General features: G+C 36.0%; 1 protein-coding gene across 4 annotated transcripts in view; it reads right to left on the reverse strand.

Moving 5' to 3' along the window:
- LOC109073291 (adenylate cyclase type 5-like) overlaps positions 1-26,285 on the reverse strand; it is a 66,788-nt gene that overhangs the window by 24,933 nt on the left and 15,570 nt on the right. For all 4 annotated transcript variants that reach the window (XM_042764085.1, XM_042764086.1, XM_042764083.1 and 1 more), the window contains 2 exons: positions 6,630-6,779; positions 5,986-6,107 (listed from right to left, as the gene is read on the reverse strand). In XM_042764085.1, coding sequence (XP_042620019.1) covers positions 5,986-6,107; positions 6,630-6,779 — 272 coding nt within the window. The remainder of the gene's footprint in view (positions 1-5,985; positions 6,108-6,629; positions 6,780-26,285) is intronic.

Genomic DNA, 26,285 nt, shown 5'->3' on the forward strand with positions numbered 1-26,285 from the left:
TGACAATTGAAACCCTCGCCCACAGCTATTCATTTCAATTGAGCATTTATGAAGCAGACTTTACATAGATACAATATGAGCTAACTAATGTGATCCCAGCATCACAGCTCCATTACCATGCCAATGGCACAGCAGACAGGTTTGGATGGGAGCGTGTGCTCTCTTTAGCAATAGATGACAATCACATTATGAGAATGTTGAGCCTACAGAGACAAGAAAGTGAATAAAGCATGGTATTCCCCTGTGGGAGCCCGGTAACAGATATGGTTCTTCTTTGTGCACCTTGAATGAAAGACAAAACAAAACCTTGTGGGCTGTAATGACTTTTCCTATTCAATATTCATCTGCAGAGCTTTTACCAATGCTGACATTGATCTAGCCTTATTTCTAACAGCTCAGGGTTGGTCTGACACTCAAGCTAGCGTGACAGTATGAAGATCGTCAGGTTTGACTAAAGCCCAGGATCCGGGTGAGCGTGACCTCTCAGTTCAGACTCAATATCAAAGATGATTTCCAGAAATGTTTAAAAGGGGCCCAGAAGGCAGGCTGTTCTCGATCAACACACTCATCTCATGTGATGTTTGCCACTGCCTTTTTTCAAAGCATACATGCTGCTTATTTCCCTGGAAAAAAAGCCTGACTGCTTAACGGCTTTCAATCAATTAATCTTTGTGTGAACTGTAGCATTGCAGACTACCTGCATATTTGCAAAAATACACTTCAAACCTCAATAAAATGCTCAGATTTTTCAATATTTCAAATTCAGAGTGCTAGAAATAGCTAAAAATAGCAACTAAACCATCTTAAACAAGCTGATTTAAACATCACTTAATGCCCCTAAAAACAAAACAAAATTATATAAAAAAAATTATAAATAAACATTTATGAAATACATGAAATAAAGCAAAAAATATATTAAACAAACAAAAAAAAAAACTGCAGATTTCAGGCTAATCAGCTTCAAAATGGTCTAAAGGGGATTTCTCCTCAACATACCTCACAATTCATTCATGTCATTACACATGACACAGACAGGTTATATATTTTTAATTTTTAAAAATAAAATCTGAAGCTATTCACAAATGAAAAAATACAACAAAGTAACTGATTCTAAGACAACTTTGCTCAAATTGTATAAGCAATAATAAGCAAGCATTTCATTGGATTTTAGCCCTCTCACTTTCTAGCGCTACAAATTTTAGAATTGGATAGGATTTAATAGTTTAAATTAGATTATCTGTATTATTGGAATTGATTTGGGTCCCTGAACTGTCCCTGTCAGTTACATGATACGACTCAATGCACTAAAGGACAACAGATCCTCTTGCTACATTTAGCCGGCTTCTTACTCTACAATGTCAATACACTGTAATGAATTAATGATTACTATCTTTTCATAGTAAATCAAGTGTACAAAGAGCATCATGAGACCATGTCTGAAAGCTGACAAAGATGAAGCACAGGAATCATTTTTATCTCATTACAATAGCCCTGATCAAAAACAACCAAAACAAAAGCATCATATGACTGTACAATACTGTACTGTAAGTCTCTTTGGAGCCGTTTAAAAACAAGTCAATCAAACTAAAACAAGCACTTTGACTGCATGGATCATGAGAAAAGAAAAATAAACACATTAAAAAGTTATTTTGATTGATATCAGGTTAGTTACGGCAAATTTAAAGGGATACTTTACTCATTATTTACTCACTTTCAAACTTGTATGACTTTTGTCTTTTTCACACAAAAGAAGATATTCCAAAGAAAGTTGAGATCATGCTGACATTTTTCAAAATGTCTTCATTTACTTACCCTCATTTAATCCAAAAGATTACAGAATTTTCTTTAAAAATATAATGAAATAAAAAATATAAAAATATTTTACTATGTAAAACAGAATACCGGTTTGTAATAGCATGAAGGTGAGCAAATTATTGCATAATATTTAAAAAAAATTGTCCACCCAAAAATGTAAAATTATTATTTCAGATTTTATGAGGGTGAGGGTGCATGAGGGTGAGAAAATGACAATTTACATTTTGGGTGAACTATCCCTCTAAAAATCCAGAGATAACTAAAAGTACACAAATCTAAATGTAAACCCTCCCTTATACAATATAGCATGCATAAACCCTTACATTAGTCATAGATCAAAGGTTTCTATATAGCTGATGGATCTATTAGAGTTGCTATATATAAAAGCTCAAATGAAAGGCTTCTCCTGGGTGGGTGGATTAAGGTTAGTTGACTCTGAAAGTAGACAGAGTGCAGTGCTCTCTGAAGGATAGCGTCTTGGCTGCTGCGAGCATCTCAGGCGGATCTTTAAACCTCATTTAATCGTTAACACAGAGGTGACTCATCAGCTCACTGCAGTCTGGACCAAAAATGTCGCTGCAGTGTTGCACAATGGCAGGATGGCTCTTTAAAAATAAACCAAACACATTACGATCTCTGGAGTATTTCTGCTGGCTATTACGAACACAGTCTAGGTCCTTTATTATGAGCTGTTAATCTAACGCTTTTAGTGTGTAAACATGCATAAATACGGTAAAAACTGTAATTTTGTAAAAATATTATTACAATTTAAATGACTGTATCCTGTTTTAATATATTTTAATCTTCATAGTCACATGATCCTTCAGAAATCATTCTGGTTTGGTGCTTTAAAAAACATTTCTTATTATCAATGTTGAAAACAGTGATAGACGGAAACCATGAAACATTTTTATTACATTTCGGGATTTTTCATTTTTTTGATAAATAGAAAGTTCAAAAGGGCAGCATTTATTTGAATTAGAAATCTTTTGTAATATTATAAATGTCTTTAGTGTCACTTCTGATCAATTAAATGCATCCCTGTTGAATAAAATATTAATTTCTTAAAAATAATTAACCCCAAACTTTTGATCGGTAGCATATAAATAATAAATATTTTACAAATATACTAAGCATAATGATTATGTATGCTGTATGCTGATTATTCTCATAGAAGCTGGTGAGATATATATTGTGTTGATGGGGACATAACAATAGTTCTTGCCAGCGGCAATGTTAATGGATTTGTGGTGACAGCAACCCTAAGGTCAAATGTAGCTGCTTTCTGAACATACCAAATTATATTGGGAGTTAGCAAAGTGTTGACAGGAAAATTAGATAATAAAATGGCAGGAAGTTTAATAAATGGAGCGTGTAGCTGGTCAGCGATAGCCTGTCTAGGGAAATCAGCATGAAAACCACTTCAGCCAAAAAAGAAAAGCCCCTGGATGGAATGCTGCACAAAGTCACACTTCCTGCTTATATAACATGGCCCCTTAAATCCATCAAGGGTCACTGCTTGAGAGGTCTGACCTCCTGATCCATCGGCCCTGGAACTCAAACTGATTCTACAATTACTGAATTATGATATTGGATATAAAGCTGTTGAATAAAAGCCTATCAAATCTGCCTCCCTCCATCCCAGTGATTTGTAGAAAATTACACATTAAACAAATTTTTGAAATAAATCAAAAAAGTAAAACATTTTACTCACAACTATAGTGTTTTCTTATTGCATAAAATATATCAAATTCATTTCAAATGTACAGCATGTGAGCAAATCCACTGAAAATTACCAGTACCTTACCAGCTAATTTACAGATATTTCCTTCAACCCTAAAACATAACAGAATCAAATACATAATTCAAAATATGGGTAAAACAGCTATGAAAATCAATATAGAAAATTCCTTCATATTAACATGGAACACTGCAGCATATTTCTTCAGACTTTTCTTAGTTTAAGCCACACAGTTAGAACACATGCATGTGTCGTCCTTCGTTCATTGTGCCGCATAGCAAGAAATGGATATCAGAGTTATTCATCTTCCCTTTGGGGAGGAAAAAACAACTTTCCGTTTGCCCTGCCATTCACTTAAGGATGAATTAACGGATGTTTAAGCAAGAGTAAAAACCTAAACAGCAATGTGAAATGTGACAAACGGGGATTAGAAATAGTTCAAGGAACAAAACTGAAAATTTCATTCTTGGCAAAATGTAATGGAAAATTGTTTCAGCTTCTGAACATTCATTTGAAAACAATAAAATAAAACAAAATGATAATTAATTTTTTTTTCCTAAGGCTAATCAGACTTGCTTTTGCCTAGAACGTGACCCCATTGATAAAAAGATCAAATCAGAATTTCAAATCAGAAATCAGAATTTCATTCATGTCCACTACTGTTTAAATTAGCTGGTGCAGCACAGATAAACTATCAGTTCATTCCTCGAGCAGAACTCCCAGCCTCCGCTTCCCACAATAGTGTGGGTTTCGCTCAAGAGCAAAGATTCAAACACAGACATTGTTATATAACTGTCCTCAGCAATTAAACCACTGGGTCCTCTAGTAACAAACCTATCAATATTCCACTTAGCAAGATATCGCTTGACTGCACGCTTACATAATTCCTCTGACCATGAAGCCTATCTGGTGAGGGCTTTACTGGAAAAGGATAGGAGACAGACCCTCGATTGCAGACAACAACCAAGAGGGCCAGGAGTCCCGCGTCCCACTGGCTAACAAAGCCCAAGTTCATGTTGCCCTTTGTTGCTGTAGTCTTCCCTCTATTCGATCATAGAAAAGGGCTGGCAGAGAGTATCAAGCCATTAAAACAATGGAGGTCAAAGAGTGTCTGTGCTGTTGTTTTCTAGTAGGCGCTGCTGCTGTACTGAACAATATCAGGTGGCGGATCACTGTCTGTACTCCTATTGATAGTTGCATAGAGTTAAAAAATAAAGTTAAAAAAAAATAAGTTTTTTGACAATTTACTCATGAACAAAAATAAAAAAAATAAAAAAATACAAATTCATCTGAATATATAAGATGATGTTACGAATTATTATTTCTTTTTGGAGAAAAAACTGTAATAAAATTCTGTGTATTTGTGTACTAGTTTTAGCTGTAATATAGTGTGGCAGGCAGAAGCCGTGCATTAGCACTCCGGTGCTAAATCCAGCTCCTCCCCGTCAAACAGCTTTATTTCTTGGGTTAATCTTCTACTCTCCAGATTTAGAATTTATAACCGTGGAGAATCATAATTCATCACATGGATTCCAAAGCTGAGTTTTGTCATCGACCTGAGACCCACATGGTTTTAAACTCTCAAGTCTTCATAAGATTACAGCTGTGTTTAAAGCTGAAGAACAAATCAAAGACCGACATGATGTGAAACAACAGGCTACACCTAAAAGGGCCTCTTGTGATTGTGAGTGTCCAACCAGTCTGCTGCTTTTGAAATCGGCATGTAATCAGTGGGAAAGTGTCTGTAGACGCTCAGAAGAGCTGTCTTGACACATGGATGGTCAGCTGAAGAAAGAGATGAGCGAGTGTTTTCTTCTCTAAAACCACAAGAGGGTGCAATATCAAACACTTATCAGATTTATAAAACACCTACAAACTCTGTGCCAAAAGCTAGTATGCTGCCTATCAGGACAGCACTGAAATCTGACGTAGTATATACTCTTCATATAATATATATATAATTTACAGAGAAAGCATTCCCAAAACAAAATATTATAAACAAAAATTATATTATAAAACATATAAAAAAATAAGTTATACTATAAAATAAATAAATAACATCTGAGATGTAGATGGCCTGAGAGAAATGCTCCTAAATGTAAATATATAGCTTACTAATATTTCATGCAGTGCAAAAATGTTACATCTAATAATGTGTGTCGTGTTGTTAGTTGAGCAACATGCTAATAGTGCAGATTTTGTGTTTGCGTGTGATGTTCCATTTTCAGTTACCAAGAGGTGTAGGGCACTGTGTAGGGCAGCTCACTGAGTTTTTGGAAAAGCATTAATCTCATAACCTAACCAAGTACTAACATAATCCTAGTAAAAAATAATAGCAATGATTACTATGGGCTGAAAATGCTTTAAAAGTGCTTCGAGATGCAAACACTGACTACCATCTTTCAGGCTATTTGAGGAGTCACTCTTACCTCACATTGTCATGCTTTTGAATATAGATCTTGTGGAACATCATATCCTCTTGTTTGGCATTTATGTCAGCTTTCATCTCCATGGCGACATGTCGAGGAAGCACAGAGAGGAGGAGGCGTTCCTGCAAATGATGACAGTGTAAGGGAAAGACAGGTAGAAGAGAAGAGTGCCATGTGTATCTACTCAATCCACTTTTCTCTGCCGAAAGACATGGGTATCATCATATGAAAGACTTTTCATTAATTTAGCTTAATTCCAAGCAACTCTGAGGCTATTTCCCCACATATATTTGAGTCTGAAAGAATGAAAAAAAAAGAAACTTGCACGGAATGTTGCATGCTAATATTCTTCAGTTTTTATATGGTTCTCCCAGGTGCTTAAATAAATACTATGATATTAATTATGGTACTTTGGGTACCTGATTATGGTACTTAGAAATGTAAGATTTTTTAAATGTTTTTAAAAGATATCCGTTATGCTCAACAAGCCTGCATTTATTTGATCAATAATAATCTGACTAATGACTTTTGAATGATAGTGTATATATCTATGCCTGGATAATCTTCATACTGAACATTAAATCTTTCAGTCTTACAGAATGTCACTAGAAATTAAAATCTCATGATATCTGGTCGACTCTCACCTGTTGCTGGTTTTCTCTCTGAGAGTGCAGGCGGGCTTGAATACATTCTCTGGTCTCCTGGAAGGCTTGTCTCTGTGAGCCTTCTGCTGGATAGTGCGTGCACACGCCAACTATATTAGTGCAGGAGAAGATCAGGACATTGCACACGAGCTGGAAAAGAAAGCAGAACACAGCATCAAACAATATGAAACTTGACAGCTTACTCTTTCACCTTCAGAGACACAAACAATGATATTGATGATATATGTGCTGTTCACTTAAACAATAGTTCTCCCAAAAATTCTGTCATCATTTACTTAATCCAAACAGCACTGTACCCTACTGACTTTTATTGTAAGGACAAAAAAATTTAGTTATCTCTTAAAATATCTTCTTTTGTGTGATTTTAAGAAGCCACTTGTTATCAAAGTCATGATTTGTGTTTTATTTTCAGTATGTTCAATCTCAGAGAACTCCAATAAAGTTTCATTAGATTACGTTGACAATCATCTGGAGTAGTTTATCTATGATTTACTCAATGGATTCTGTTGTGCAACTCTGGCATTCTGGGACTTTCTGTAATAAATATCTGCCAAATTATTTTTATGATACATTTCAGAATGAGAGCTGATGTTTTATATCATTTTAACCCATATTTAGTGAAATAGCTATTATGCAATTGTTTTAAACAAGTGTGAATCACTGAGGATTAAAGGAATAGTTTGCCAGAAAATTTAAATGTGCTAAATTGTGCATCTTGGCTATCCAAGATGTAGATGAGTTTGTTTCTTTACCAAAAAAGACGTGGAGAAATTTAGCTTTGCATCACTTGCTCACCAGTGGATCCTCATCAATAAATGGGTGCCATCAGAATAAGAACTCAAACAGCTGATTAAAAACATCACAATAATGCACAAGTAATCCACACAACTCCAGTCCATCAGTTAACATCTTGTGAAGTGAAAAGCTGTGTTTCTGTAAGAAAGTATGCAAAGATCAAGCAAAGTACACAAGCGAATAATCAGAAATAGTTATAAACAAATATGTTGGTAGATTTTGATGTTAGAGGACAACGGAGAGGACTTTGTCATACAAACATGCAGCTTTTCATGTCACAAGATGTTAAATGATGGACTGGAGTTGTGTGTATGACTTATGGATCTATTTGAACTCTCATTCTGGCGGCACCCATTCACTGTAGAGGACCCATTGGTGAGCAAGTGATGTAATGCTAAATTTCTCCTTATCTTTCCCGATGAAGAAACAAACTCATCTATATCATGGATGGCCTGAGGGTGAGTAAACCTTAAGCAAATTTTCATTTCTATGAAGCAGGCCCCAAAACCACAGTAGACATTGAGGGGGGCCCAATTAGTAATTAGCGGTTCAATGTTGTTTTTTTCAACAGTTTTTCATAAATTATTGCATTTAGTTATCCCAATCTAGAATCTGTGGTTGCATTCTTGCCAACTAATTAACTGGGAACTGTAAGTCAGAGAAGTATCAAGTACACACAGACACATGCCTTATTAGATTTTCTCATTGTAATGTCCAAGATGAGTTTGTGGTTCCAATAAGACAAAGCAAATCCAGGAAGTCTGCAAACTTAAAATAGAGTGTATGATAAAGACTAGGCAAACAACATGAAGCTGTCCAGAGTCAACGCGTTTCGATTTATCTGGGTTAACCTCCCTCTCTTCCACATGCGGGGTCAGGAACAGGGCGTCTTTACTCCTTCTAAACACTGGTATCAGGGGCAGCGAGACACATTCCCATAATATCTTTGCTTGAACTGGACTGAACTTCAGCAGACATATCTCTGCCATGACCTCAGGGTTCAAAACACAGCCGCACCAGACACTTGCCCTTAATATGGATTGTATTAACAACTTTGCTTTTGTTTTGTCTCTAATCAGTCAGATATGATGGTCTAAATAACAATTACTCTATTTTTACTCTTTACAGTGCATCTTTGCTCAAATGATTAGTAAAAAAAAGTTTGTATTATTCAGTGATTAAGGTGGATCAATCATAGCTGAATTTTATAAAAATAACTTCCTAGTGTAAAAATGTCAATATGCAAAAAAAAAAAAAAAACCAACAACAAAAAAAAATGCCGTTTCAATACGTCCGATAAAAGATGCAGCTTCTGGAGCGGTCAATTACTGACAAACATTTTTAGTGTGGAAAGATGGAAGCTTTTATCAGGACAAGCTTTAATACTCTTCTGCTTTTATGCGTTTATGAAAACACTACTGACATCTAATAAGAAACCAGTACAGTCAACTTTCATCAAAAGTCCTTTTGTGCCTAATGTCATAGAAAATGGAAAAAACTTTGGTTACCCAGAGTGGATAAGGGCAATCAATAATGATTACAGTCTGTGTGCACAAAAACAAGCCACCTGGACTTGGCACCACACTAAAGGAAGCATCACACAAAAGAAAAAAACAAGCCACCTGGACTTGGCCCCACACTAAAGGAAGCATCACACAAAAGAAAGCTTCTATTGAATGATTTTTCAGGAAGCATCACACAAAAGAAAGCTTTATTAAAAACTCCCTCCTCAGGCTTCATTTTTGATTATGTTCCATGTCAATGTGAATGAATGTGTCATTAACTATAATATGCAGAATGGTCAAGGATATTTTTGTTTAATTTTTGTGTTCTGGCAATAACTAATTAATGGCCAATATTCAAATTAAGTACCATTTTGTCTAAATAAATTACAAATAAAACACTTAATGCTAGAATTAATCATTTTTAATGTTCGAATATATTCATGTTGGATATGCTAAAGATTACATTTAACGGCATTAAACTGCGTTATTAAATTAGTAAATGAGCTTTAGAAATCTTAATGTAAACATGAGCATGCATAATTAAATGTCCAATATTTACAATAAATAAATAAATACTACAAAAATGTGCTGATACCTGATATGGTACTGATGTGTGTACACACTGAAAAGCGCTGTATTAAAAACTGTTTGGAACTATATTTCAATTTTGGTGAACTGTCTATTTATAGCTAGCCACCACTATCCGGTAAAGCAATGCAGAAATCACAAGAGAACTCATGAAAAAGACAGAGGAGTGAAAAGAGGCTGAAAGCAAAGTGTGAGAAAGTACAGGTTTTGTGTCACACATCTAAATAAACACATCTAGATCTCTTACATGTATGTTGATCCCGCAGCGATTGCAGCATATCACAAACAGATGAGAGTCTTTTCATTTCAGCTCAGTTAAGTTCTGCTGATTGAATATGTGATAACAGGCTACAACATTATCTGGGAGCAGCAGCTGCAGTGTTGCGTGTCTGCTGCATTGAGCACAGGAGCTTTGGGCCAGTTGTGCATTAACTCAGCCAGTGCCATGGAAACACACACACGCGCTGCAATGCAAATATTCCTGTGCAATAATCCTCTCTATTAATACACTCTCTATTTACGTTCCATAATGTCCTTACTAGGAAGTTTGGGGAATAACTCTGTCACCGAGTAGGAGGGGATACATAATAGTGCTTCTTCTCCGGCGTAGGAATGCGGGGGATCCGACTGCTAGTGTGTGTGTGTGTGTGTCTGTTGTCTTATAGCAGGATTCAGAGCAGTGCGAGATACTTGGGTGATGATATGATATGTTTTGATTCTTATGTTTTACTTAGTCTCGAGTTTGACTTTTGGCTTAAAGTCTACTCCTGTTTAGAGAATTAAAAAGCATCTGACTATTAAGTAAAGCGATCAACCACAGTCTGAGGGTGTATTTACACCTGTCTTGTTTGGTGAGACTGAAACGAACTCTGGTTTGTTTCCCCCTTTGGTGCGGATCTTTTTGGCAGGTGTGAATACAGCAATCACACTCTGGTGCATACCAAACAACTCTGGTACGGTTCGTTTAAGTTGTGAGTATGATCGACCTCGATCCGACCCAACTGCAGAAAGCACTGCGCCTTTTGAGTTAACAGGCTCCCGTAGTTGGAGCTGCCTTATGGGAAAGTGTTGTGTTCACTACATTTGCTAACTTAACCATTGAAAAATGAGTCGTGGTTCGACCTGGAGCTCCGAAGAGTCACAATGCCTCATTGACATTTCGGCAGATTCCTATATATCACAGCTACTGGAGAAGATGCATAAAAATCACGTTGAGCGGGAGGGGTGTTTACGGGCAATCTCGCAGTTTGTAATATATACTAGTTTATATTTATATTCTTTAATCTTTATATATAAAAACAGTCAAAAAACCTAAACATAAAATGTATAAAAAAATATTTAACCGAAACAGCTTTATTTGGTGTTTATGCTACACTTATACAATAATATATTTTTTTCCACAAACTTTATCTACTTGATAGCAATCCACCTACATGCTAGCTGTTATACATAAAGCTAACAACAAAAAACACACGCCAAAACAAAAGCTGGGTGAAATGCAAGCTCATGCTAGTATGGAATCTGCAGCATAAGCACAAAACACACTTTAGGTATTTGAATTGCTCATCAAAATAGCATCCCTATATATGCTATTTATCACAGCATGTCATGCACGTAATAGAACATTGATACTCAGGAGAAAACACCCTCATAGGAACACAGTCTGTGTAATGGATGATACTGGTATGCATTATTCTAGGAAGGTGAACAGTAATGGTAAAGTATGAGGAACAAACTGAACCTTGAGGTCCAACACATCTAATGGATAGCTCTGACTGCTCCGAGCTAGACAAACTCTATGCTATTAAAGAAGAAAAATAAACAAGTGATAATGAACAAGAATGCTGGTTGGAGCACTTGCATGCATAATGTGCATAAAAGATGTTCTGTATACTGCAGCAAAACAGTTATTAAAGTTTTGAATTTTAAAGCATTACATTTTTTTCTGATTTATTTTTGTTCATTAAATTTCTAAATAACACATCCAGTTCAGTGGTGCAGACATTTGTAGCCAACTCTTCCATTCCCCTGAGTATTTGTTATCATAGTTTGCATACTTGTTCACAGAAATCTTACGTTTCTGACCTTAAAAAGAAATATGAGAATTGCGGCCTCATATACAGCATGTTTTCTAAAGTCTAATATTATAGTCAACATACTGCTGTGACAGGAGAAGGTCCTCATGCATCTTTGATGAATATGGATTTAATAACAGACAACAGGTCATGGTGCGTTTATAAAGAGCTCAACCTGAACAATAAAACACAGTCAACAACTCATTTTCTATGCAATATAGTCGTCAATCATCTGGGAGCAAAAGCAGGGATAGAGCTGTTCCACAGGGCTGTGGAGAGGCATGGCTGGCTGAGCTGGCTGACTGTGTTCACAGAAGCGTACTGCCTCAGACGGCATGAACTGTAACTAGAGAACAGGCACAGAAAAACATTATTTCAGAGAGATTAATGATTGCTGGCGGCACCATAAAAATCCCAAAAAGCAAAATGTGCCAAAAGTCAATATTTGTCTGAACATGATTCCCCGTTTTCCCCTCTGTTTTCTGATAGTTCTGCTATCTGTATCGGTTCAAAAGAAAGGCTACATATCATTTAACTGAAGGATTTTAGCCGTTTAAGGCAATGGAGAGGTAAATTATCTTATCAGAAGTTTTGGGGATTCAAAATAGTAGCGCTACTAGTTCAGCTTTTCAGACTACTACCGTTCAAAAGTTTGGGTTTGGTAAGATTTTGTTTTTAATTCCCTTTAATCAGGAAGGATGCAGTAAAAATTTATCAAAAGTGACAGTAAAACGATTTACAATACTATAAAAAATGTATATTCTAAATAAATGCTTTTCTTTCAACATATTTTTACTCGTCAAAGAATCCTGACAAAAAAAGTTTTACAGTTTCCACAAAAATATTATGCAGCAAAAACATTGATAATGATTTTCAAGATTGATAATGATCATCTGACACTGATTATTGTATCAATGGCGGCTAAAAATTCAGCTTTGCCATCAAAGCAATAAATTACACTTAAAAAAAATTACTACAACAGAAAACAGTTATTTTAAATTGTAATATTTTAGAATATTACAGTTTTTACTCAAAATAAATGTACCCTTGGTGAGTATATTTTACAGATTAAAAAGAATAAAAAATATATATATATTAAAAACTTTTTGAACAGTAGTGCAAGTTGATGAATCCCTGACCAAATAAAAGATTCACTAATTTATTCAAGCTCCTGTATCTTTTTTTGTAGTGAAATAAATGCTTAATTGTTGCTGCTCATTAATATAAAGTCGAGTTTGATTAGTTAAATTTACTATATTCAATGTGCCTCAATGTTTTTCAGATAAATATGATCCTTTATATAAAAAGCATAAACTGATAGATATAACTTGCATCAATGTAGCTAACTGCTTTTTGTTAGAAAGTTTAAATTGTAAATAGACTTTCGGGTTCAAAGTCATTTTCCAAAAATGCTTTCAAGTCAGGAAGAATTATTATTGCATTCTTCGTACATAAAGAATACATACAAAAGTATGAATAAACCTTTGTCATTGAAAAGAACATTTGTCACCATTTATATCACCATTTCTCTCTCTTCCAGGAAATGTCTTTTGAACTCAGTCTTGTGTTCCCTTTCTCCATGACAGGAAGCTCATGTGACCTCTCATGATAGGAAGGTCACGACAGTAGCTAGCAGAACTCCCCGGAGTCAGCTCTAAAATACAGTTATCTGCCTACAGGGCTTTATACTGATCACGTAAAAGAAGGTTGCGATAAAACATTGATAAAGATGACAATACACTTGAGAACTGTCCATGTCTTTTTGAAGGACAGTTCTCTCTGTGAAGTCAGCACGGAGACCTTCAGAGTGCTCTCACAGTAACACTGGTGATCCACGACAGGCCTGATTTTGAAAGGGTCCTAAATGTCACATTCTGAGTCACACCTTTGAAAAGAACCACTAGGCTTACTGGCGAAAAAAAAGAATAAAAAGCATTTTCAATTTTTCATCCTCCACATCAAAACAAATACAGCATACACATACTCCAAATATAGCCACAGCAAACACCAGCCACATGTGGCTTCTGGGCTTTGGCAGCCTTTTGATGTCACTAGTAAGGCTCTTAAATACAATTTCCCTCCACATCATTCAGATTTAATCAATCAATACATTAAAGAAAGTTTACCACCCAATCAATGCTATACCATTAACATCCAAATATGTTTTAACATTTTTTTTTTTCAATTTAATATGCAGAGATTATATACTTAAGCAATATCACATGAGTAGCAGTGCAATATGGCTGTATATTAGCATGGCTGTGATTCGGCCGTAGGCAATCTATAAAAAAAAATTTAGTATGGATGTGTTTTGTATGTATGCAATTTGTCATTAGGAAATCTATAAAAAAAAACGATAATGTAGTAATTCTGGTTAAGACCACTGCTAAGATACAACCTTGATCAAGCATACAGTAGTAGCTTATTAGACTCTTGCATACTGAAAACTTCACCAGTGAAGTCATTCATCCATTAGGAGAAAGAAGCTAGAGGTTTTCCAAGGACGCATCTTGCAAAACAGAGCATAGCAGCTTTTGGAAACCTCTCCCTCATCTTAGCTGAAAGTGGAAAGGATGCTTCTCTCCAGTTATTGTTAGCCATTACTGTACAGTACTATTATTAATTAATGCTACACAGCCACAAAAAAAAAGTAAAAGGTATCTATGGGTCACCATTCAGAAATGCAATTTTATGCATGGGTCAAATTCATTTTAAACATACAGTAGCTGCTCATAAGTAACTGGCCATATCTGACACCATAAAAAGCATTATAAATGAAGCATAGGGATGCACCGATATTTAAAGTCTGACCAATACCAAGCCAATATTTATCTTCTAGGTATGGCTGTTAAATGACTAGACAACTTTAGTATAGTTAGTGGACTTGTATTTTAGCCAGGTTGAAGTTAAAAACATTAAACATTAATCCCTTAATTAAACATTAAGGGAATACAATTCTCTATGATGACTGGAACAAATTGTTGCTAAGAGACGGCAACCGCGATCACACTATTAAACTTCGGTAAATGCGAGTTCTTAATGAATGTCATCACCCTCATAATGATTAGCCTTATTCAAATCACTGTACTGCTCATTATGCTAAGGGTGTATGTTGTTCACAGTCTATGAAATTATTTACAAGTGCCATGCATTCATGAAACATTTTTAAACTTCCTTAAAAATGGGTTGAATAGCCTTTCTGTGGCTACAACACATGCTTGGAAAAACGCATCCAACAGCCTTCCCGATGCAGGTCATTTGAGGTTCATCTATGTAAAGAAGCCATTAACGAGCTCTTAATGTCACAAACTAATCAAGCTGTGTCTTCCGAACAGTGCTTTCACACTAATGACTCCTCAGGCAAAGAACACAGATCTGGCTGCTCTTGTTTTCAGGTGCATTACACTGTCAGCTTTAGGACACAACCGAGGAACTGCTATGAAAGTTGTTGTATTATTTTGCCTCTTTCTAAAGCTCATTTTTCACTCCTTTTTTTTTGTTAGCAGCTTCAAGTGTAGAGTTTAGTGGTACATGGAGAGCAGTGACAGATGATACTCAAGAGGAAAATTATCGCTCAGTTTGCTCTTTCATAGCTTAAGAGACCACGTTTTGCCACGTTTCATTAAAGTATCAACTCTGTCTCAGATGTTTCTCCTAAAATCTCTTTAGAGAAATTAAGAGTAAAAAAAATAAGACCATCATTGAGAATAGACCTATAAAATTCAAAGGCTCATACTAAAATTTCTGACTTCAGTGTCAAGATCAATCCTGGTCAATAGCACTGCACATTTTACATTTTCTGTTATTTAAGACCATCAGCTCATTAGCAGAGCCATTAAAGGTTTAAGAGCCATGATTTACTCACCCTCAAGCCATCCTAGGTGTACATGACTTTCTTCTTTCAGATGAATACAATCGGAGTTAAATTAAAAAATGTTCCAAGTTTCATAATGGCAGTGAATGGGTGTTGAGATTTTGAAGTTCAATAAAGTGCATCCATTAATCCTAAAAAGTACTCCACGTGGCTTCAGGAGGTTAATAAAGGCCTCCTGAAGTGAATCGATGTGTTTAGTAAGAAAAATATCCATATTTAAAACTTTTATAAACCGTAATCTCTAGCTTCCGCTAACTGTCGGTAGAGCGTTCACGAGAGAGTGGCGATCCAGTGGATGACAGAGGATGCAAGTGTAGCGTAACTATTGCTTAAATTAATGAAATGAAGTGTCCGATAAGAGATAAGAGATACATGCAAAAAGCGCAGTGCTGTGGCTCCCCAGAAGCTGGATAGAAAACCACTGATCTAGAAAAGACAAAAAGACACATTACTTGGGTGTTGCAGAAAAATTTGATAACGGCAGTTAGCTCTGTATTAGAAGATATGAAACACATAAAAGAGATCATTTGTGATTTTTTAAACCAGTCCAACAGCCAGTATTTGACCATTTTAAGATGTCACTGGCCAATATCCGTGCCCATATAGAAGAAAAAAAAAATCTGTGGCCAGCTTTTTTCATTACAAAAATCTACAGACAACCAAATCAATGAAAAACACACAATTCTTTTTTTTTTTCCTTGGAAGATAAACAATAAATAAATGTATTTTAAGCAATTTTGTGGACGTTGCATTGGTTATTATTAAATGAATATTTATTTTAGCATCTGGCACAACTACCGCCCACACATACTGGTCGAACACTAATGGAGACACTAACACCAAGACTCCTGAGCTCTGTTCCAAAACTTAGTGAGCTGTCTGTATATGCCCTACATAGGCAGCTGTGCCTTCTAAGGAAGTTGCTGAAACAGAACCTCATAAATGATCGATTTGAAATGCTATGCACAGGCAGCAACTCTGTCTGCTAGAAACAGCAGTCCTAAAACAAGACAAGGGAGACTACACTTACAACTGAGTAAAACTGGCTAACAATAACGCATTCCATATACATAACACATAATTACTGGGTAAAATAAACTTACATATATATTTAAATAAATACATTCACTACTGTTCAACAAACTTTTCAATTCTTTATTTCACCAGGTCTGCATTAAATTGATCATAAGTGTCAGTAAAGTCATTTACCATGTTTAAAAAGATATCCATTTCAAATAAATGCTGTTCTTTTGAACGTTCTATTGTTTTCAGCATTGATAATAATAAGAAATGCTTCTTGAACACCAAATCAGAATATTAGAAAGATTTCTGAAGACTGGAGTGATGACTGCTAAAAATTTATTTGTTTTTTCTTTTCAGAAATGCATTATTAATTTAAAATGAAAATGATTATATAAATGCAGCCTTGGTGAGCATAACAGACTTTTAAAATTGTAGTGTATATATCAATATATATAAAATTAATGTATGCCTTGACATAATTTCACATAACATAACTAGCATAATTATGCTGCCTAGTTTAGAACAGGCTTGGTGTATGGATTAAGTCTATAATACCTGAAAATGCACACTAGGTTTCAGAACAAAATCTTGGAGTTGGACTCCTGCAACAGCGCACCAAATGGCAACACAGGCCACAGATGCACATCCAAAGGGATGCAAGATGGTCCTCCAGTATGTTCTGCCTGCAAGGGCAAAGTATTCATAACATTATAGGAATGCTGTGAGATCAATCAAGTCTGAAGTGGTTAGAAATAACAGTGGCCTGTTAGCATGAAACATTTAAGTAGGTCATGCTTCTGGATTGGTCTCTTTGTTTTGAGCTGACTGCAAAGAAGTTCTGCAGAATAACACATGAGAACAGACTTTCAAAGGCATCAGATAGTCTTTGCCGGAGAACATAGGAGAGAAAACAAGTAGGTGTGTGAAGACCGTAGCGATAGCGGAGCGACCAACAACAGCAGCTCTGTGTATTTTAACCAAGTGACATGTCTGCAGGCCGGTCACATGAAACTTGTTTTTCATTCGGTTTTCTTCAGTGGCATCGAAGTGCTTGCAAATGGAGGCTCACTTTAAAGTATTTTAACCTATTAGACCACTATCTGATGCAAGGTTTCGACAGGCTTTGTGAAAGTTACAAAATTTGGTTTATTAATTTGGACTTTTGGAGACCTTTTCTAGACCAAGTACAAAAAAATGGATGGAATAAACTGAAGAGAACAATACATCAGTATGTTCTCTTAGTCTAAATGTCTAGACGGCACAAAATGAGTTGCATTTGCAAAACATCAAATTTTAAAAAATACGACTAACTAACTGATCTCCATATCTTTAACTTTACAAAAGAAAATTATGTGGGGCTTGAATATTTCTGCTCCCAACCACTAGAATATGGAAATAACTTGTACTGTACCTTCTAATTACACTGCAAAAACAAGTATTTTTGTCTTGTTTCCCGGTCCAAATGTCTAAAGATTTTTAAAGCAAGATACATTTACTTGAGAAGCAAAATGACAAATAAATGATAAATCTTGATTTAATAATATTTATGTATTGAAAAACAAAAATACTAAGGAAGATATTAATTAATTAATTAATGATGTGCAAATCAGCACAGAAGATTCCTATTTTATCTGAGCCTAGATAAGTATGAATGTATGATACAGTAGTTGAGATGTTTGCCATTCTGATTCAAGTGGTAAAAAAAGAAGAAGAAAAAATACTCAGTTTACAGACAGACAGACAGAAGAAGATACTAATAGAAATTTAGTCACCCAAAAATAAAAACAGGCAATGGCTTTGCTAAGAGGTGACTGGCTCTTCAAAAGCTGTTTGTCTTTTCTTAATAAAAAAAAAAAAAAAAAAAACTTGCTTTGCCAATTTGCTATTCTTCTCTACAGCAAATTAAATACTCTTGGTTATTTTTTACAAAACCTTTTGTGAGACTGCATGATGAATACCTTGAAGACAATTAAATATGTAAACATATATCAACCTTAAAAATACCAATTATATACAAGAGGATTTTCATAAACCTGCTTTTGAAAGACCTTGTACCCATAATAGTCCACAGTCCTTGAGTTAATGGACTTCTGACAAAACAATTCCACTTTACTGTGACTTTGTGCTATAGAGAAAAATTATGAAAAGAATGCTGAAACAACAGACACACTGGTTGAAAATAACAACAGCTTCAAGCCCACAGTGGTGCTTCATCTATATTGCTGGAGGAAACCGTGTCTCTTTAGAGCGACACAAAAAAAGAGCAGCACAAAATATACACATGGTGGCATGTACAAAACAGGCATTATTAACAAAAGAAACAGTGCTGAATAAAAACACACTAAATAATTTATATTTGAGGTCCTTTAAGCATACAAACACTAAGCACTAACAAAGCGTTCTGGGCTTTTATGTAGATAATGCGGTGTTGGCTCTAACAGACAGGGTAAAAAGGACACCAAAAAAAAAAAAATTATAATAATATTTTGTCATTATTTATGCACCCTCATGTCGTTCCAAACTTGTATGACTTATTTCTTCTGTGAAACACGAAAGATGATATTTTGAAAAATGATGTTAACCAAATGGTTTTGGGGATCATTGTTTTCCATCGTATGGGCAAAAAACACTGAGATTATTCCTAAAATATCTTCTTTAATATTCTGCAGAAGAAGATGAGTCATACAGGTTTGCAATGACATGAGGATGAGTAAACTATGACAGAGTTTTCATTTTTGGATGAAATGATCCCTTTAGGACTTCTAAACAGTCATGGCACCAAAACTCTAATGCAACACATCCTTAAAAATTGTTTTGGCCAAGATGGTGTTTGCCAACACATCACCTCCTACAGAACATAGGAGAGGTTAGTCAGCATGAAAGGACTGAAAATTCCCAAACGAAACCCTGATCTCTAATGGTTTTGTTTCACAAATACAGATATTTATTCTAGAGTAAGAGTTAAAAGTACTATGTGCATCCGCATATCCATCTTGACTGCTGGGACATTCTGTGTTGAACACCGGAAGGTCAAGTTCAATCACAAAAACCATCATGACTTTATTAATGCCCCCACTAATGACATTCCCTGTCTGACGGGTCAAGTTGATGTGCTTGGCCTCTTAGGATGTTGACAGAAGTTGGCCACAGCAGGCCGGAACAGGTTTTGCCTGTTTCCTGGAGATCAAAGGCCTGGTTATGTGCAGAACACCATCAAAACGATAGCTTTTTACAATACCCATTTATGGGGAAAATAATGTTATAAATAATGTTTAATAATAATTATATATATATATATATATATATATATATATATATATATATATATATATATATATATATATATATATATATAACTGTTAGTGATGTTAGTGTTAGTGATGTAATGATTCACTCAACTCAGGATGTGATACAATTCACAATATTGATTTCATGATATGATTTTCTCTTGATTTTTTTTAACAAAATGAGATTTAAGACAAATTATAAATGATTTTTTTTTTAACAACACAAGTCTTTTACTGACACTTTTCATCAATTAATAAATGTATTAATTTCATTAAAAACCATCTTATTGACCCCAAGCTTTTGAACGGTAGCAGGGCTGCTGCTGGCCAAATGGGTGCTCTAAGCAGAATTGTATTGTGCCTGCTCCCCCAAATATTATGGAAAAAATTTAATAAATAAAAAACACCTACTATAGGGGACAAAATAGAACTTTAATAAAATCTAAAGGTAAATAAATAAATTAATTGCATTTATTTATTGCTGGAGCATTCCAAAATTCCAATGGCACACTCCTGCTTGCAAAGTCGTCAATGAGTTCATCATATGATAATTAAAAGGTTAATAAATGTTATTAACATCAACAGCCAAAAACGTTTCACAGGATTATAACCATATCTGAAAGGTATGCACGGGTTTCATCTTTGGATTTTTTCATTTTTCTTTTCTCGGTGCCGAACTGCTGATGTCTTTTTTTCTCTTCAAGGCATAGCGGACCATTAGTTATGATCATTTGCAGTCATCCGCAAAACATGAGGTGGGGGGGGCACAGATGCGGGAATGGCGCATCAGGTGTGCTTAGCCTACTGACTACTGCGTTCATTGTAAAATGCATTTTTTGTAATTATGCAAATATGTTCATGTTTATATTTGTATGTATCTATATGCATATGTTAATATTAATATAAAACAACTTTTTTAGAGTAATTCACTAAATGAAAATAGCATCTTTTCTAGGAGTGCTCCGATTGATCGACTACCGATCACTCTCAGCCGATAAACGCTTTGGGATGTTTGATTGGCCGTCTCTAAAAAGGCCGATCTCAAAAAAAAAAAACGATCTCAAGCTGAAGACGCATCTGCTGTGCGAGGTTAGGTGCGACATGCAGTGGCACCGTCTCAATCGCTGTCTGGAGCGGGTAAAATAATTATAATGCTGAAGGTGAGGTACAATTCAGAGTAATTTATTCAATGTCAAGAAGTACAAACAGTTCAAACTAATTTAAAAAAAATTAAATAAAAATTGTCAGTAACAAACCTCTATGTGTTTCTTAATTCATTATTACATTAACATTGTCACAACTTTTATTTAGCTACATCCTTAACATTGCAGGGAACCAACAACAGATGTCTTGGGTCAAGTAGGCTTATGGGACGTAAGCCTTTGACTGTTCATGAGTTCTATATTGAAAAGATATCACCCAGTGAAAGGAGGAATGGACAAAATTAAATTGTGTATCTTTCTCTCTCTTGAGTGGCACTGGAGACTCAATCCCACTCCACCTACATGCTCTCTGTAACCGTCATTACTCGGGGTTCTTCTTAGAAAGAAGTAGATGTAAACAGAGGAGCATAGAAAAGTTCACTTATGCTGGAAAAAAAGTATTAATTAAATGCGTTCTTCGAATCTACAACACAGCAGATGTATTTTTTTCCCCCTTGGCCGCAAGTGCATATGGCATCAATTCTGGAGTGTGGTAATCTCCAAGAAAGAAAAAACTGTGAATGAGAAGGAATGAATTCTAATGCTGCCAATGCCATTCTCTAGCAGACATCGACAAGGCTGCCTGTCAATCTCACAGTGAACACAGAGTTTCAACCAGTCCATTTCAGGACTAATATGTCAAGTGTCAAACACTGTCTGTCACTGCGGTTTCTTATGCGATCCTTGCAATGTTCTCATATGCAGAAATATGGGTGACCAGTTTGTGATGTCTGCAGGAGACACTTCAATCAAGTTCTTTAACGCAAACATGAATACTGCTAAAAATAGCCGTGGAGCTATTCGTAGAAGCTGGGGAAGTCGTGGCCTAATGGTTAGAGAGTTTCACTCTTAACCCTAAGGTTGTGGGTTCGAATCTTGGGCCGGCAATACCACGACTGAGGTGCCCTTGAGCAAGGCACCGAACCCCCAACTGCTCCCCGGGCACCGCAGCTTAAATGGCTGCCCACTGCTCCAGGTGTGTGTTCATGGTGTGTGTGTGTGCACTTTGGATGGGTTAAATGCAAAGCACAAATTCTGAGTATGGGTCACCATACTTGGCTGTATGTCACGTCACTAAAAATAGCCACATGGAAAACAATCATCCAAACTTATGTGAAATACAGTGAGAAACGAAAAGAGGAACTAAAAAAAGGAAAGAACTTTTTTTTTATCATAATCAACATGATGAATAACAGATAAAGACACTTAAGTTTCATTTAACACAATGGTTCTAATCATTGTTTTCATTGGGGAAAAACTGTTCTCTCTCTCTCTAAAGTTTACTTTATATATAGTTTAATTCTTTGTTTCATTATTTACTTATTATGTATATAACTACAATACATTACTATTAAATATTGTACTGGACAGTTTGGATCTTCAAGTCAAAAGGCTTGAGAACCACTGATTTAAAATAACACTTTCATTGAGCTCAAAATATGTCAAATGAAACTTTTCATTTCCATCTAACCTATTTAACAGTTCCTCTAAATCACCCCAATTAATTAGTTATTGGTATATTTGGTGGCAATTATGCTGCGATACACTATATATCATGTAATACACTACATTTTCCCATTAATTTCAATTAAAAAAAAAAATTAAAAAAAAAAAAATAAATCACACAGCTGAAGGACAAGTGTTTGAATTGCTGTTTTCATAGCAACCACTGCAGTTGATATTGGAAAATGATCCTCTATTTTTAGGCTCATTAAATGCATAATGTCTTTGGCTAATTCACATGTTTCACCTTTTGAGCACTTATGGATTACAGTCGCTGGGACAAGCGTTTGGACAGTGAGCGGTATTGTTCAGGTCTTCTGAGCCCCCATTACTGAGCTCAGGCAAAGCTGCTAATGTGCAGAACTAACCAGACACAGCGCTAAGCCTGGCCATGAGAATTTCAACCTCACATAACCAGGGTCTTACAGAGTACACAGTCTGTCTACAAACCGTGCTGCTGACACACTAATGGCATTCCCTCAACTTCAGAGTTTAGACTCAGTGCTTTTAAGTGTACAAACTGTTTGGCAAACATTAAAAGAGATCAAAATATCTCAGAACTTAAGTTCTTGATTTTATAATCATACATTATTTTTGTCACCCAGCAATATCAACACATCTGAAAAATAGCATATTATATATATATGGATCTCAATAAAGCAAATTCTGCCCAACTAGTGAAGCTGGAAGTGCAAAATAAAAAAGTAAAAGAATGAATGAATATACACACATATAATAAATTATATTAAAATAAATACATGTATTATTATTATTGTCATCTATTAGTATTATTATTATAAACTCTAACAATAAAACAACAATTAAAATAAGTTATTGGACACCAAAAAAAACAAAAAAACATTTAGCCGTTATCTAGGTGCTCCCACCCAAAACTCACAATCTGGTTAAGTTAAAAATGTCAGACTAGTCAAAGAAAAATATGCTTTGAAAGCACTACAGAGCCACACTGTTTATGCTCTTTGGAAAGTCATCCTAGCTGTCTTTGCATTTTAAACTGAGACGGGAGAAACAATTTAATCTTGAAACATCAAACACTTTAACAACTGAAACTTCTCCACAGATCAATTTCTGGCAGAATACCGCTGCTAATTTCACACCTAAAGAGACTGAAACGTTGGCACTGTAAACTATTGACTATGCTGGACTTTTTACAAACATCATCTAGAACACACTTTGTTCACTGTGGCCTTTACGTTTCTAATGTTGTCCTAACTTCACTCAAGTAAACAATCAATGCAACCCAAACGCTCTCGCACGCCTTGCTTTCCTAATTACAAGATTTCTCAAAAATGCAAATTGTTGGCTTCGAGACAATGGAAAGAGCAGCTCAGAGGGCCAGGCGAGCAGGGGGAGCAGAGGCCAGAAGGGGGCTGGCTGCCAGATTGGTCCCACTGAGCCAATGTTTCCTTCATAGGTTCAAGTCCTGGCACCATCCTTCACACCAGTTCACATGTAACCAGGCAACTGTACAGTCGGCTGGACGTAACACCTAAATGAACGAGTACAAATGCTCCTATTTAATGGAGAAGGAAGGGAGTTTCATTCTAGAAAATCAGGTGACTGAATCCTTTTAATTGAGGTGACGAAACGATCATGCCCAACAGATCAGCATTTATCAGCGTGATTGTCTTTGAATGATTCAGTGACTCTGTGTGATGATTCTATGTGAGTGTCTTAAGAAGTGAATCATTGAATCATTCATTTGATTGATTTATTGAGTGTGTTTTTTTTTTGTGTGTGTGTTTATTAGTGAGTGATTGATTGATTCACTGTATGAATTTGGAGAAGACGAAGGAGATTGTTGTTGACTTCAGGAGAGCGCACACTCAGCATGTTCCTCTGACCATCAACGGTGCGACTGTGGAGAGAGTGAGCAGCACCAAGTTCCTAGGGTGTGCACATCACAGAGGACCTCTCCTGGACCGACAACACCGCAGCACTGGCCAAGAAATCACAGCAGCGTCTCTACTTCCTCCGCAAACTGAGGAGAGCCAGAGCCCCACCCCCCATCATGTACACCTTCTACAGAGGCACCATCGAGAGCATTCTGACCAGCTGCATCACTGTGTGGTATGGCGCCTGCAACGCGTCCTGCCGGAAGACTCTGCAACGCATAGTGAGAGCAGCTGAGAAGATCATTGGTGTCTCTCTCCCCTCCCTCCAGGACATTTATGGAACCCGTCTCACTCGAAAAGCCCTCTGCATTGCAGGTGATCCCACTCACCCGTCACACAGCTTCTTCAGTCTGCTGCCATCAGGGAGGAGACTGCGGAGTCTCCAGGCCAGGACCAGCAGACTGAAGGACAGCTTCATCCATCAGGCTGTCAGGAAGCTGAAACTCGCTCCCCGAACTTACCCCCCCGTCCCTCTTCTGCCTCAGGCACCACTGAACTATGAACCCCCCCCCCCCCCCCCCAGGTCCCACATCCCCAGGTCCTTCCACCCCCCCTCCCTCTAACATACGAATGTCATGCACCAGTCACTTTGTGCAGCAGTGGTCTGCTCACTACCTCATTCACCATGATCTGACATCATTCTACCCCTCCTCCTATCAGTCAGTTTAATAAAATAACTGCTCTGAGCCCTTTGTCACTTTGTCACTTTTAATCAGACTGAATAAGCTATTTTTTTTTATGCCACTAAAAATCTTTTATCTGCACTGTTTGTTCACTGGTTTGCACTCTATCTGCCATGTGCCTTGCGCTGCTTTTATTTACCTTATTTTTATTTTTTTTTTTTCTATTATGTCTTTTTTACATTCCCTTATTGTATAGTTTTATCTTATTTTTATATTTGACCTAGATTTTTAGGCTCTACTGTTAGTGTTATCTGTATGCACCGGGGGTCTGAGAGTAACGCAATTTCGATTCTCTGTATGTATGTACTGTACATGTGGAAGAATTGACAATAAAGCAGACTTGACTTGACTTGACTTGCTGATTCATTTTTTTTTTTTTAAAAATTAAAATTGTTGTTTCTTATGTTATTAATTATTTTTTTTGATTGATGAAAAAAAAAAACATTAAAATTGTATTATTATGAATGTTTGGACATTTGCTATAACAGAAATGCAGAGGCTGGACCTCTTGGAATTAGAATAACCCTGCTCTAAAGTTTACTCACAAATCCAATTGCTACATGAACTTCATATATGGCAGGGTTGAGGATTTCTTTCCTCACTAAAGCATGATTTCATTGGACTCCTTGTGCATCTTTAAGAGTCCATTGCTGGAGAAACATCAGAGAGGGATGTTTTTAATACAGCCTAAAGATAACCCCAGCATATTGCATGTTTAAAGATATCTCTTGCCAAAAGAACAATCTGTAATTTCTGGGCAAATTTTAAACCAAATCTAGTCTCCTGAAAAAATGAAGAGCAACACAACCTCAAGTGCATGAATATAAAATAGCTAAATCTTTTTTGATAATGTAGCCTCAAGAAAAATGTCCTACCCATCCATAAAGCTCGTTTCACTTTCAATCAATTAAAATTTCCGCATAACATTTAAAATTTTATAGCATATCTCAATATGAATAAAAACAAAGAGAATTTGAAGTTTCATTGAAAATTAAGTTGAACATCTCTTATAATGTAAGATATGTAGGATATGTAAGATATTCATTTTTGTTTTCTTTTTATCAATAATTGTACTAAAAGTACACGTCAACTTGACAGCTCTAGTTTTTACGTAACTTCTACCCAAAAGGTCTAAGATTCCAGCTTTTCCTCCCACTGGAGTCTTGACTATTTGCAGATGCTCT

Source organism: Cyprinus carpio, chromosome A9 (genome assembly GCF_018340385.1).
Source record: "Cyprinus carpio isolate SPL01 chromosome A9, ASM1834038v1, whole genome shotgun sequence".
Classification (NCBI taxonomy): Eukaryota; Metazoa; Chordata; class Actinopteri; order Cypriniformes; family Cyprinidae; genus Cyprinus; species Cyprinus carpio.